Genomic DNA, 15,499 nt, shown 5'->3' with positions numbered 1-15,499 from the left:
GGAAAGACAAAACAGCCAAACATACTGTACTGAATGTTAGACAGAGAAAGATCATTTAAAAAAAAGAGGTGGTTAGTCTAGGTAAAGAGTCAGCTCTTTGGGGAGCTCTCATTTCACTTAAATTATAGTCTCAGACATGAAGCAGACAGGATGTTTTCCTTCTACTAGAGCTGGCCTTGCAAAATCTTGACAATATACCAGTTTGAAAGCGTGCAGCTCTGTGATTGATAAGAGTGTTTCAAGTAGCACTGCTCTGCTTTCTGCAGATGTCCCCTGAGTGAAAGTCTTTGAAAGGAGCTGTTTGCTCAGGATTATTTTTTGATGGGATACAATTGCATGGGAGCGTGCCCTGGAGCACCACTGAGAGTTGTAACAGAGCCTGCAGCCAAATAGGCCTCCAGTACAGCTACAGGCTATGGCAGCCATAGTGTGCAGGTAACAGGCAGGGCTAGGGGAAGGAAGCAAGTGCCAAAATCACACTGAAAACAGAGCAAGAAATAGCAACAAATCCCTGTGCTGGCCCCGAGGGGGAAATTCAACTCTGGTTACAAATGTTTATGTGGCAGGAGTCCCAAAGGTGACGTTTCTGCAGTGAGGCTGACTCATTTTGCTGTGTCATGATGTGCTTTACTTACCCCTCATCCTGCATGTCCCGTGAGGGCTGTGCCAGTGTAGGGGTGACATAGCCCCATGGTTTGCAGGAAGGGTCAAGGTGTGGTAAGAGCTTTCCTCTCCCAATACCACCTTTTCCATCATAGAGCTGGGGCAGTTTTGGCTGAGCCTAGTCCGTGCCAGGCTCCTGTGGCATGAGGCTACTGCTGTTTGGGGACTGCAGTAGCACCCACCTCCTGCAACCCAGCCTGGGGTTTGCCAATGCATTGCATCATTGCATTGGAAGAGAGAATTATTTCCAAGGTGATAGGAAGAATTCATCACACACATGAATGAACAGAAAAGGGACTAAAGATTGCGATGTCCATGGCTGTTTAGGTGGTAGAAGTCAAAAAACTTCTGAAAAGAGAGTAAGATTTCAGAGAGGGAACATTTTTATACATTTCAGCTAAAAAACTCACAGAAAACATAAATCTAAAGAATTATGACCAGTCATTCAAGAGGTAGATGGAGATTTCAGTATAGTCTTTATGAACCTCTACCTACCAAGGGTTTCATCAGAGCCATCAGTGTAAAACTGAGGACAACAGAAGCAAGGAAGCACAGTATCATTTCACAATACAATTGTAAAATCTGGCTCTGTTTTTATGCTTGTTTAGACAAGAGCACTCCTGAAGAATATGCTCTTAGTTAGAGAGTTAGCATCAAAATCTAAGCATGTTTAAGATTGTTTAATAAAAAAAACCAAACAACTTTTCCAAAAAATCTATGTACAAGTTTTCTTAACCCCCCACTTGTTCTCAGCCTACAGGCAAAATCCTAACTGCAGCCTTAGTTTCAGTCCCTGCTTGGCCAGCAGAAGACACAGATGTGATATATTTCTTTTTCTCTTGGACTGCTCTGGGCAGTAAGCTGGGGAATCCCAGCAGTGCTGGGCACAGCTGCCAGGTCTCAGTCAGATCCCACAGAGTGACCAGAAGCATTTCAGCCACCTCACCCAGAGACAATCTGACAAAAGAGCATGGGTATGTGAGAATGCTGGGGGCTGCTGCTCTGGCAGGTTTGATGCAGGATTCTGACCCAAGGGGCCAGGATGGTCAGCTTGGGATATGGGCCCAACTTGCTGCCACAGCATTACTCCCACTGGATGTATTTTTTTCTTGAGATCTTAGCAATTTTGTTGAGAAAGTGATGGTTTTGAAGGTAAATATTGTGAGTGGCTGAAATGAGGCTACAAGTCCACTTGGCCATGAGATAATACTTACCTGGGACACCCTCAGGGTGTGGGCTTGGGATGCAAACAGGGTGGCTTCATGAACAAAGTGGGGCTCCTTCTGCCCTGGCAGAAGCAGCTCTAGCTTCATTTTCTGGGGTGGGGAAAACTCTGTCTGCATCTGTCTGAGCCAAGTCAAAGCAAAGTTCAACTTGACAGAGTCTGATAAGAGATTTGTTTCTGTGCCCTCATCACCGTCTAGCTGCAAAACTCTCCATTATGCTCCTCTCCTCCTGGCAATTCCCCCACCTAGCCTTTCTCCTCTAAGGGAATGGAATTTGTGTAGGAAAACTCTGGTTTTGTTTGTGTCAGAAATGCCATGTCAGCCTTTAGGTGAATTTTGAATATACAGGTGGAATTTCTGCTCTAGCAGAAGGTATATTTCCATGAGCTCCCCAGAGAAGACCTGGCTGCCTAGGATAGCAAGGGCTGCTCCTCATGGGTAGTATGATCCTGTCTGTCCCTTGTTGGACACTTGTGTGCAACAGGCAACTGTCAGATTGATACAGATACACTTTCTCTCTTTCCTACTTCTCCCAAATTTATTCAAAAGGTCACTACTCAAATCTCATCAGCAAAAGCCCAATGCATACCCAGGAAAAGATATGCATGTACAGACAGACCTCCTACCATACCATGCTAAGCAGCTGATCACTTCTTGAACTGCATTACATGGCAAACCACAAATAAGAGCAAACGAATGAATTTACATAAATAGGAGATCCCTCCTGATCTTCAGTGGATACGAGAAAACTGGTTTTTCCTCTGATCTGTGGCACAGGAGCTTCTCACCCTTTGCCAGTACCTCTGCACATGGACCCATTGCACTGCATGCTTGCACTGCATGCCTCTTACCAGCTAAAGCATCCCCATGGCCTGCTTGCAGCTATGGCAAGTGGCATGCAAGAGGAGAGGCAAGTGTTGTGTAAGCCTGGAGATAAGCAGGATCTTGCAATTTAGGAATCCAAAGTGGGGAAAGCAAACCCAGAGATACCTCAGCTGGGTTCTGCAGTTCTGTCTCAAGGTGAGCGTTGGAGTTCATCCATCTCAGAGACTCCTTGGCCCTCCCTGAATGTGGATTCCTGCAGCTTAGCCAGCTGATCTCTCCAAGCTTCCTCCATAGTTATGAAGGTTGGGATCCTGGGTGGACTAAGATACTCTGCTAAAGCACTTCTGTGTGGTTAGGCAGGGTGAATATTCCCCCCCCACCACCGCTTCCCATGTGGCCAACCCAGTGGCTGTTATAAATTGTTATCATGGTACTGACATCAAAAGATGTTCAAGGTCTTCCAGAGCAACACTGACAGAAGCCTATTGTACAAGGAATTAAAAAAACCCTACTGCACAGCCCCCACACCCTGGACAACAAGCTTTGTATTCTTTCACAAGAACAAGATAGGATATGAGAATTTTCTCATGCATAAATTTGGTTGTCTGGTGCTTTGGGAAAAGAATACCTCTCCATGTGCTGACAGCCACCAGCAGGCATTGGTTCTAAAACTGGCACAGCAGTTGAAGCACAACACAGTTTAAAAGCTATGGTGAGAGACTCGGTGCGAATGCTGCCATTTTCCCTTAGGCTAGAATCATGCCCATTTTCCATGGAAGCTTAAAAAAAAAAAAGAGAGAGAGAGGAAAAAAAATACAGTTTTAGCAGTTCCAAAAGGGAAATTCTATTAAAAGCAGTTGCCCCTCCCAGCTATTTAGACTGTTTATGCTATCAGGTCTTTGGGACATTGATTTTCTTTTAGTGTGCATTTGTGTGGGACTCCATATAGTGGGTGAATTCTTACAATATAAATCAATTTATAACAGGTGACTGAAAGCATTTTTCCCTCAGTGCAGCAGTCTTTGTCACTGCCTAACATTTTGGAACGTGATAAATATGGGGAAAAGGATTTTATAGGATTCAACTGAAGAAAAAGCCCTATGTATTTGCAATGTGAAAGGAAGCGCTGGAAGGTTATAATTTGGCAACAAAAGGCTCTGGAAGGAAGCATGCCCTAGCAACTGTCTTTGTATAGAGAAATCAGTCGCTCGTTTATCTTACAGAAGGCAACTTTTGTAACACTCTTTGCATTGTGCCCTCCAGTGACTGACGTTGCGACGGGGCTGTCAAGCTAAGAAGGGGAACAGTGTGAAAGTGAACTGGGATATAAAGACCCCATGACAAAATGAAAAATGTTATAGGAAGGCCTTGCTGCTTAAATGAGTCAGGAGCTGTGTGAATGCTTAAAGGAGTGAGACATACTGGCAATTGTGTTTGTGTACTTAGTGATGCTCCATAATGACCCTAGTGGGCATGCCTTACAGCTAGCTGTAAGTTGAGGCGGATGAAAAGGGAAGAAAACATGTGATTTTCCCCCTGTCAATGCACAGGGATCAGATTCTGCCTTCAGAAAGGTGCTGAGATGCTGGAGAAATGCTGAAGGCCAGGTATGTCATTTTCCCATCTACCTTGTGTCCCAGGAGAGCTGCTGGGCTGGTTTCTCAGCCCCATCTCCCAGCTGCTCTGTGGCATGACAGGGTATTTGCATGGCAGACCAGTCTTGCAAGTGGCCCTCCTACAGCTCTTACAGACATTAATTTTGTCCAGTGTAGACAGTCTGTTGGCTGTTTTTCACCTGCTGCCACTTCTCCTTGCATTACCCCTTCTTGACCTTTCTCATATTTCTAGCTCTCATAGGATTTCTTTATTTCTAAAAAAAATACATGTCTACCTATGGGCTGCAAGAAAGGGCTTGCTAGTATCCACCTTTTTTATTGTTTCCAATGCATCAAAATGTTTGCTGTCATGCTGGAATTATGTAAAAGAAAGAAGATATTTTCTTCAGTGGGATGAAGCTAGGTTGGAGAGACATTTCAATCCAGAGCTGTTTTGGGTGGTAGTAATTGTAATGCTGTTTTAAGAGAACAAATACATCAGCCTGAGGCAAAGTTTTTGAATCATTTAGGTCTGACTTTTCATTAAACTTCTGTGAAAAAGGAATATGGAAAAGAAGGTACTAACAAAATGGTTGCACTGAGAAGCAAGCTGTTAAGGACTCTGTTTCCCTCTGCTCCCTCAGTTTTACTGACCCTTTAGCTTCTTACTTAGTGGGTCTGCACCCCACACCTGGCTGAGAGGGGTTGGGGCCACCATGAAACCTGAGGGGACCCTGGAGAGGCAAAGTTTTCCCAGCCCATTTAAGTAGCAGTGCTGTAAAGGCACGGCAGTGTCAGAATTGGGAAATCTGCTGCTTTTCCAAAGCTTGCTCCCAAAGACTGGGGTCTGGGCAGCTGCTTCTGATACAGAAGCAGGGTCAGCCAGGCCATTGCATCTGCCAGACCTCTGCAGGCCTTCACCCAAACAGGAATCCCACTGAGACTATGAGTGCCCGGGTTTGCAAAGTGTGCATTGCAAGCTGGGCTACTGAGCTGCCATGGCACACCCTGCCCAGGTGAGCAGAGGGCATGTGGGGTCCACCGGGAGGGAGCAGCTGATGGAGGCAGGTTGTGATAAACCCTGAGGAAAGGAAACTGCAAGGCAGCACCCTTAGGATAAGAATGGGGAACATGTTCCCTCTGGCCCAGCTGGACAGCACCCACTAAGTCAGGCAGGAGCCCAAGCCCATAGCCTCTGTGCTGGTCCTGTGCTTGCCTTTGCACAGACAGCAGAATTGTGCTACTCCGTTATTTTTTAAGCTTTCCAGACAGACCATTTGTTTCCTTTTGCCCAGGTGCATGGCACCTTTACAAGCCATCAATACCAGGGGTGTCATGCCATGCTCTGCCTCTGAGTCTGTCTAGATAAACACCAGCTGCTTGATTTGCATCATCTCCAACTCAGCTCTTTTGCAGTTGTCCTTACCACAATGTGAGAGACCACAAGCCTTCCATTGCTGCAATAGTTTTTTAATTATGTACAACTTCTTTCCTTAGAGTTCACATAGAGATTAATATTAATATGTTGGTGCACAGCTATTCAGGGGTTTATTTATTAGCTCTGCATGCCAAATTAATGGTGGCACAGCAGATTCTTGGGATACCCATCCTATTCTGTTTTATTTTCACCCACCTTCCTTTATTCCAGCAATGCAGCAATATTCTATTATACAGTACTTGGGCTTTCAGAAAATCCAGACTCTTGCTCTTTAGAACCATGAATGCTCCTTGGTGGGGCATTTTGCCTTGCTCTCTGCTGGTGTCTTGGGATGCTTAATCCTTTGAGGGTTTCTGAGGTGCTGCTGAGTTTCAGATGAGTTTTTGGATTATTAATGCTGAGCAGCCTCTGGATGATTGATTGAGTCACCACTGATTCTTTGTGTGGCTTTGGCAAGGGGCAAACTGAATTTGGAGTGTGAGACTACAGGCTGTGGGGACAGAAAGGGGAAGCACACATCCCCACAGTAATTCCAAGTGTCCCTATGTCTGAGACAATTTCAGTTTGCAATTCTTCTCCCATGTCCTTCTCACTTTGGCATCATGATTGCAAAAGCACAAAGGGACCCTCTGGTTTTGACTATGGCACTCTCTGACTCCTTACAGTCACCTTCCCTTCTTGATCATGTATGTCCTGGGTCTGGTGGGTCCCTCTACCCTTACAGCTGGGACAGTCCTGTGAGGAAGGGTTTCTGGAGGATGTCTCTGGCCACAGATGTGGTTCAGGCTAGTACAACATGTCTAGCCCTAACCACTCAATGGCCAAAGGTTGCAAGAAACTCCTACCAAAAGTGGCATCAAAGGGTTAGGACACCATCAAAACCACCTGAAGATGACCAGTATAAGTTCAGTCATATTCTGTTTCCATGCAGGTTTTAAATGTGTGTGAAGAGATTCTGTAACATTGGTTTGTGTGTGCACCTTGTCTAAAAAATATGAGAGACAGAAATTTATCAATGAGTGGTAATTTAGGAAAGGGAGGTATCTGAGAGCTTGAAGAACATTTTGTTGGTGGTAGCAAAAATGAAAATATGAAAACACAAGATACACTTTGAGAAATAAATATACCCTTTCTTTTCCATGTTTACTTCTCATTCTTTTCAGACATTAACACAAATTTAAGCTTATATCAATACAGTAAACCAGGCAGACCAAGTAGTATCTGCAGTGAGACCAACTAATATCTGTGATGAGGCCAGACAACACAGAAAACGTTAGCTTAGTATTTTCACTTTAGCTTAGATGCTTGTGCATTCTGACTCCATCTGTGCCTATCCATTGCTTACAAAGCACAGCTGCTGTTTTGTATTTTGTGATGATCTGACATTTTAATGGGACAGGAATGAATTCAAGAAGTTTTTGAAAGATTTTGCTATTTTCATTTCTGCTTAAAAGTCTTAGAAGGACTTTTCAGGTCACTTTTGAAATTTTATCTGTACTGGTTACATTTGACTCCTGTAAGATAGCAGCTGAAATAAATTAATTAATCTATTCAAATGAATAAATCAGAAAGTCACCATAAGCCAGGAGTGTGTTGGTGTGTGTGTGTGTGCACCTATGTAATAAACAGGAGCTGTTTACAACATGTTCAAGGTCCTCTTCTGTTTTGTTTACTCTTCAGGCTTTTCACAGGAACCTTTTTGTGTGGCAGTCTTGACAGCAAGTGATGCAGTTAGGAACAGCACACCTGTAAAACCAAAGTTAAACTCTGTGGAAGGCAGCATTTTCCAGTAGCAGTTAAAGCCATGCCCAGCTCCAGGCTGGATCACCAGGTGCCCCAGCCGCCCTATGCTCCCCTCAATGCCAAAAGCAGCGGCAGCTGGTGCAGCTCTGTTGGTTTTATGGCCAGCTTGTGGCATGAGCACAGGACCACACTGGCAGCACAGACTGAGGCCCCTGGCTCGATCACGAGCAGCAGGAGAAGCCAAACCCTGCATTTAAAAGCAAAATGTGGAGCAGAGTAAAGCTGCAAACACAGACACATAACAAAATAGCTACAGTAGGTAGCTACCTGCCATGCTCCATGGGAAAAGGCAGGGCCTTCAGTGTTGCCAGCAGAGCCATGCTGCTGCAGAGCTTGATCTTGTTGCATCCAGGTACTGCCGGCTGCTCGTGCCCTCTGGCCACATCCTGTTTTCTTTGCATTTGCCAACAGGGTGAGTAATGCCAGCAACTGACAGGGCAGCTGGCACCAAGTGTGCTGTGCTGGCTTTTCATCTCCAATTACCCCCTTACACTGGGCTGTCTAGCTGTTAAATTATCTGTCATGAACATGTCCGAGTATAGTCAGTCATGGGCCTTGTGCTATCCTTGATTCTTCCTTTGTGGGGCAAAAATTCTGCCTTGGATGAGTAGATATTTATGTTTCAAGGTGTTGATTTTCCTTTTTCTCATACTTATTTGTGCTGGAGATAGTTGGGCACACAGAGCTGGGTGCTGAGATTGTAGGTGCTGTTCCTGCAGTACCACAAAGGTGCATTCATGTTTATGAGAGAGAAAAAGAGAAAGGTTTTACAGTGTTTCCCAAGGGTGCTTTGAATCCCGGCATCTTTTTAATCTCTCCTGGAAATTCATACTGCATCTAAAAAAACAGCTGAAGACCCTTTTAGATCTCAAAAAAAAAAAAAAAAAGTAATATACCATGAGTAATTACCAAAAGCAATATGTCATGGTATGCAATACCATGACATGCAGATCTATACATACTAACCTAACTGAAAGTGTAACTACAGAATATTTGCCCCTGGCTGAACTGGACACCATGCTATATCCCTCCTTCTAGCCAATGCAATAGCTGGCATGCTGTTTCCTGTGTGTGGGCATTGCTTGAGCCCCAGAGATTCTGGCCTTTGCTGTGGGTGATCCTTGCTCTCTTTCCCCTACCAGGTCCATGGGAAATGCATGTGCAAGCACAACACTGCAGGGCCCCACTGCCAGCACTGTGCCCCGCTCTACAATGACCAGCCTTGGCAGGCTGCCGATGGCAAGACTGGAGCCCCCAGGGAGTGTCAGTGTAAGTAGCCAGTCAGGAATGGTCTCCAGATCCTTGCCAGATCTTGAAATGCTTCCTCCATGTGTGCGTTTCTCCTGTGTGTCTGAGAGCAGCACATCCTGAGGTGGTGGGGAGGTGCTTTCCAAGCAGCTCAGCAGTGTAGAGGCACTGCCACACCCCTGCCCGGCACCCACCACGTGTTTGTGTGGCCAGGACAGCCCTGTTTGCACAGCCCCTCACTTGGCAATCCTCATGAGACTGTGATGTCTGTTGGTTTGGCCTTCCTTTGGGTCCCAAGTGCATCTCCTGGGGACAAGATCTGCTGCTGTGGGCAGTCTGCAGCCTACCAGAGGTGACAAGGGGCCAGATTTGTCCTCTCCATGGGCACCACTGACAAACACCTTTGCAGGAGGTATGACTTTCTGCTGCTGGATGACTTTCTGCTCTGCTCACCGCTGGGCACTGAGGGCAGGAGCAGCCATGGGCTCTGGAGGTTTGAAGATCAGTTCTGCAGTGCCAGGGAGGATGCCTAGGGAGAGTGGTGCAAGTAGGGGAATGCAGAGGTCATGGAGCCATCTGCTTCAGTAAGAGCAGCAGTCTAGGCAGAAGGGTGCTGAGGACTCCCCACACCACCCCAGGAAGGCTTGCAGGCCTGCTGAGTGCCCTCCTGCCCTGGCTACAATGCTATCCATACATAAGCAACCATCAGCCTGCCTGTGTGGGCTATGGTCATGCTCACTGCAGTATGGATAATCCCTGAGGGAACGACAGTGAATTCCTACTCACACCAGCAGCATTTGATGAGCAGGCATTGGAATAGGTCTCACTTGACCCTTGACTTCAGTTGTGTGGGCATGCAGACTTCCTCCACTGCCAGCACAGGGCAAGGAGGATGCTTGTACTCTCTCACACACCTATCCTCCACCTGCCTTTTTCCTCCCTCAGCTGCAGGGACTATCCTGACAGCACCCTCATGGCAGATGTTGTATAGGGCAGTGCTGATATCTAAAGCTGGGAGGGAAGGATCCTTCCTCAGCAGGACCAGTAAATGTGGGTCTCTCTGTTCTGGCCTGACCACCTGTGGCTGTCCTTGTACTGGAAAACCTGTATTGGAAATAAAAGATTTAAAGAAAATACTTTTTCTTAAATGCTATCTCCAGCGGTTGGGAAGTGTAGATGAAAATGTAGTGCTACTTCATGCATTCTATTGAATAACAGGTTCATAGGCCAAGTTCCCATTCTGAAACATGGTTTGAGTTTTTGTGTCTCTTTTCTATAAACCAGTATCTTTTACTGCCTTAATGAATTTCTCTGTTCCCTTTGGCTTTGCCTCAGCGTGCAAGTGCAATGGGCATGCCGACACTTGTCACTTTGACATGGCTGCGTGGCTGGCGTCGGGCAATCGCAGCGGCGGCGTCTGTGACAACTGCCAGCACAACACGGAAGGGCAGCACTGCCAGCGCTGCAAGCTGGGCTTCTACCGCGACCTCAGGAGGCCCTTCTCTGCCCCAGACGCCTGCAAACGTAAGTCAGCAACCACGTACTACTGCAGGGCTTCTCAAGGGGGAAAATGTCAAACCAAAGGTGAGATCTTCTTGCCCCTCCTTGGAGCAATCTTTTGCTTCACTGAAGGACAGGGAGCTCTTTGAATCCTCTTTGTGATACTGCTTGCACAAAGCAGCAGTGATATTTGCAGGGTGAAAGTCTGCAGATGCTGTTGACAAATCTGTCCCAAGGATCCCTGTAGCCTGAGGGCAGAGGAAGAGAGATGATTAATTTACTTTCTCCTATTGCTATTTTTGGAGAGGAAAAGCTGCATCTTGTTTTCATGTTCTCCTTGTTTGGCGATTGTTGCAACCTCAGAATGGGGTTCCTCAGCCAGCAGGGGTGCAGCCGATAAATAGCATCACCCACCAGTTTGTGTTCCCAGCAGCAGCAGGTGGGTATGGAAGGACAGACAGGAACACAAGTTAACTGATATTCCAGAAGGTGGGACACTGAGGAGGCAAGACTAAAGCAATGACTCAGGCACATATGAAATGAAATCTTTCCCAAGCAAAGAAGCAATCCAAAAGCCACACTCCCCAAGGAGCACTGTGAGGATGGTGACTCACCATGAGGGACTCCAGATCCTCAAATTATGCTGAGAACATTATACTCATCAGCTAAATCCAGGGTGCAGGCATGCCCTCCTCTCTGAGCCTACAGCCACCCACTGGCTTCATCACATTTCTCCTCACTGACTCACTTACTATGAGGGGCACCTTCACAAGTGACAGAAAGAAATCCAACTGACACTCTACCTGTGTCTTTTGAGGAGACACTGAGCACATCTCTCTCCTCTCAAGAAGTACCTGCATGTAAAGGAAGAGGGACCCTCCTGCAGTGAGGGGCTGCACCCCAGGCTGGGCGGATGTGTGAGGCTTCAGTTGTTCATTGAGGTCTGGTGGGGAACAGCTGCTTTTGTCCTGCTCCCTTGCTGCATACAATCCTTATGAGATTCCTGGCAGTCTGTTGCAGAGGTCCTCCTCCTCTCCACCTTTCACTCATTGCAAGGAGGGGCAGCAACAGCTGAACTGCCTGTTTTACAGCCCTAGCTCTCTTTATGGAAATGGAATTGACCACAGTTCATTGCTTGTGTAAATAATTACTTCACTGCTGTAGTATGTACACAACGATTTTTTTAAACAGTGAATTTAATGTCTTTAAAAAGTTTCATTACCTACTTATAAACATCAAAGTTCTAAGTCTCCTCTGTAACATCAGGTACTTTTCTCCTTAATTACAGCCAGAACTTAGGCAATGAACTTTTGTTTTGGAGTCTCATTAGGAAAAAACCAGGCTTAAGTCTTGCATTTACACCCAGAGCAGAGGCTATACGGTTTTTTCTAACTTGTGGATTCATCCTTGCTGATTAAAAAAAGAACAAAGAGTATTAATTGACTGCTGGTAGATAATGCCGGACAGAAGACTGAAATAAATGTTGCATGGGACCTTCAAGCTCTGAAACATCATTGTTCTGTGCTTCTGGTACCTTCAGGATTGTAATTCCTGTAAGCTATCAGGGTTGTAATTCCTGATATTCTTTACAAGCCAGCTCCCATCAGGGAAGATTATGCACTTTTCTGAGGCAAGTGAAGCTTTGGCCCTGAGCTGAGTGTGGTTTTCTGGCCACCTAAAGACACCACCCTTTACTTTGGAAGCAGTAAGAGTGGCTCTATGTCCTTTGTCGCCTCATTCAGTCCATTGAGGGAGGGGAGTTTCATGAGGGACTCATTGCAGGTTTGTCCTTGTGCCAGACTGCCCAGTCCATAATCTGTGGCTGTTTGCAGGGTCCAAGAAGAAGTCAAATGGCACCTCCTGGGCCGGCCAGCACTGAGTGGCTTTTCCTTCCTTGCAAAGCCAGATGGAAACAAGAGGTCTCAGGACATATTGCTGCAAGGCAGCCCCAGCTCAAAGGGAAGGCTGCCAACCCTGTGCACGTGCCTGTGTGCAAGTTAGACCATTGTTAATGAAGTCAGGCAGTACATCACATCATTAACTATGTGTTAGCCACATTCCAGGGTTCTTGATTAAAAAGTTTCTCCCCACCTTTATGAGCCAGAGGAATCTGTGGATGTTAGATGATTAATGGGTATTTTTGTTGACATATGCCAGTGCTTGGTTCTCTTGGTTTTCTGCATTCATCTCTGAATCTCTGGCCCATGGCATTCCGCTTTCCACATTAAAAAAAAAAAAAAAGTGTGCCTCCATTACTCTTTAATGCAACAATCCAGCTTTATGGACCACTAGATACTCATGAACTCTGGTATTTAAAAGCCAAAGATAACATATACTTAACAAGTACTGAAAGATACTCTTGAGTATAGCGAGAAAAAGTTTACATTTATTTACCTTCTTCATTAAGTACATCTACTTCATCACTCTTTTTCTTTCTGCATTTATGAATTGCAGAGCATGATACTCCCTCAAGTATCTGAGGAAGACAACTTTTCCTAGCACAAACTGAATTCCACAAATATAGGGATTATCTGAATGCTTTCTTTTCAGAGACCCTGTTACTACAAACTCCCAGATGATTTCTCTCTGGGCTTTTCAAACCCTCACAAATGCACTCCTCCCTAAGACCCCTTCACCTCTTCACTTCTGGTCTCCTGCTGCCAGGAATGCTCCCTGCACCGAGGGACTCAGCATCTCACAGGGGAGAGGGCAGCTGCAGGGCCGTAGAAAATGACTAATGACTGTTAAATTCAATTATATAAGATCAATTACAGCCCATGCCTGGAACATTTCCAAGCACCATGCCATGGTCCACAATAACAAGGGACGTGCGTGGAGCCTTATTATTCTTTCGTGGGAGGGCCATGGCACTGCCTGCTTGTTTCTGGCTCAAGACACCATTATTGTTCAACCACTGAAAATTTAAAAATACCTAGGTCTAAGTAAATAAAGGAGTTGTTAAACCATAATCTTTAAGGATACTTTAAAGATTCTTGTAGGTAAAGAGTGTATATAATATTTGCTCAGGAGTAGGAGTGTACCTGATAAAATGAAACATTCTGATGTTTAAAACACCAATCTGATGACTCTTTCCCCCTGTCATACCTTTGATTTCTTTTCTTTCCATCCTCATGAGTTTTTAAGCCTCAGCTACAGTACAATTGCAGGCAATAAAATCAAGTTTTATAATTGCCAAGTTTATTTTGCTTTTCAGCTGTAGGGGTTTGAGGGTAAATATTTGTCATTTCCAAATGTAGCTGGTAGCCAAGGAAACCAGAACAGTATCACCAATCCAGGGTAGGGAAATCCAGTTCTGCTGGCATCGCACTCACTGATTTTCCATCCCAGTCAGCACATGCAATGCCAGGAGGAGCAGCTGTTAATTCATCGGTGCATGGAAGTCACATGCAGAATACTGCTATGTAGTACTGGCTGGTAAATTGGCATTTTTAGCAATGCTGCTTACAAATCAAAAAGAAAGGAAAAGGATCAAGCTTGTGGAAGGTTTCTCTTGATCCAAGGCTAGGGCCCAGCCATTCCTTCTCTCACAGGAGCTCCCTTGACTGTGGAGACTCCCAGCCCCTCTGGTGAAGTGGCCACAGCACATGAGACAGGCACTGTGCAGAAGCCTCATCCTGAGAGTCTTACACTCTGCACCTGTGTATCCACAATGAAATGCCATCCAACTCTGCCTGTGGCTACTTTCTCTGCTGCTCAGCTGCTCCTCTCACCTTCCTGGATGTGGGACTCCTACTACCTGTGCTACAGTGAGGTGCAGATTGTGTGGAAAGAGAAAAATGGGGTCTAAAACCAACACAGCACAGCTGCTCATGAGGGAACAATAGCTCCAGCTTTCAAACGTTGTATAATCAGTCCTGCAATCTTTTCCTTCCTGCCCTTGCCATAGTAGGGAAGCACTCCATCCTTTTTCCATGCATTTCTTTCAAATGTGGTATAGCACACTCTCATCTAAGCTCTAGAGCCTCATTTCTGTGCTTGGTTCATAGCAATGGGCTTCACTTTATGTCTGCATTGCTCAGCAGGTTCCCACTGCAGCCCATCACAAACATTTACTGTGTTGGAAATTTGCCACCCAAACCATTCAGATTAATGCCCTTTAATGTCATCTTGGGCCTTCATCCACAATCCAAGAGCAAAAACCTTCAATTTGCCAGCAACCATCTTGGTGGTTCATCGAGGAGCAGCCAGGAAGGATGGGATCCATGGAAGTGGATATGCAGGCCTGTTGGAAAGTACCAGCCTTTACAACACATCTCTTTGTGGCTTTTATTAAAAAGTATAGCCAGCTAGTCTCATTTTTAGTTGTCTTTTTAATTACCTATGAGTTTGCTGCTCTTTTTCATAATAGCTTTTGTAAATTTAATATTCTTGCTTCACCGTAATGTTGCCACTGATGTTAAATTTTTTATTAGGAAAAAAAATGTGTAAAAGAATTGTCTAAAACATAAAAGCTCCAACCCCAATGGGGTTGTATGTAAAATTCAGCTGAAACTTGACCAAAACAGGACCAAATCTCTGGCTGAGCAGTGGGTTTATCTCATTAACTGGAGGAGAATAGAAGAGCCTTAAGTGCCTGATATTTCCCCTGAAGGGCCTGAGGAATGCCAGAAATACCCTCCTCATCTAGTAGGAAAATAGAGCATTTGGCTGTATGTATCAGGTGTAAAACACTTCACAGACTTCAGGAGAAAGGTATGCAAGTTGCAGTGCACGCTGTTGAAAACTATGCTATTAAAGGTACCAGAGTTCACTGCCTGCAGCTACTTACGCAGTTTGTGGAGAGCCTTTCTAATCTTTTAATTTTATATAATTATATTTGTTTGCGAGTGGAAAGGGTGGGGGAAATTTGGGGATTACTTTGGCAAAGATGTTGGAATCATAGTCGCCTGTAAGTTAACTGCCAATATTAATCTATCTTTTAATATTTTGAAACTATACTCTAGGTATGTCAGATTCCTGAAACCACAAAAATGTTGTCAGGGCAAAATTAAATGTATGTGTGCAGCAATAAGTATTTTAAGAGAATGAAATATGTTGCCTGTAATGGCTTTCCAGCTCTATTGCCTTCAGAGCTGCAAAATAGAAAGACTGGTATTAGAATTTAGTGAAAATATTCCCTACAGGTGTAATTTTCTCAGGAAACTCAGTCTTATGTAAATGAAGCTTTGGCCAAAAGCATT

General features: G+C 45.1%; 1 protein-coding gene across 1 annotated transcript in view; it reads left to right on the top strand.

The window, feature by feature from the left end:
• Positions 1-15,499, top strand: part of NTN4 (netrin 4) — a 71,743-nt gene that overhangs the window by 45,903 nt on the left and 10,341 nt on the right. The window contains 2 exon segments of the mRNA XM_014307246.2: positions 8,693-8,819; positions 10,134-10,322. Of these exon segments, the coding sequence (XP_014162721.2) occupies positions 8,693-8,819; positions 10,134-10,322 (316 nt within the window).

This window comes from Geospiza fortis, unplaced genomic scaffold, assembly GCF_000277835.1.
Source record: "Geospiza fortis unplaced genomic scaffold, GeoFor_1.0 scaffold186, whole genome shotgun sequence".
NCBI classification, from domain to species: domain Eukaryota; kingdom Metazoa; phylum Chordata; class Aves; order Passeriformes; family Thraupidae; genus Geospiza; species Geospiza fortis.
Note: the sequence above shows the minus strand (reverse complement) of the source record. Positions and strands in the feature narration are given on the sequence as shown.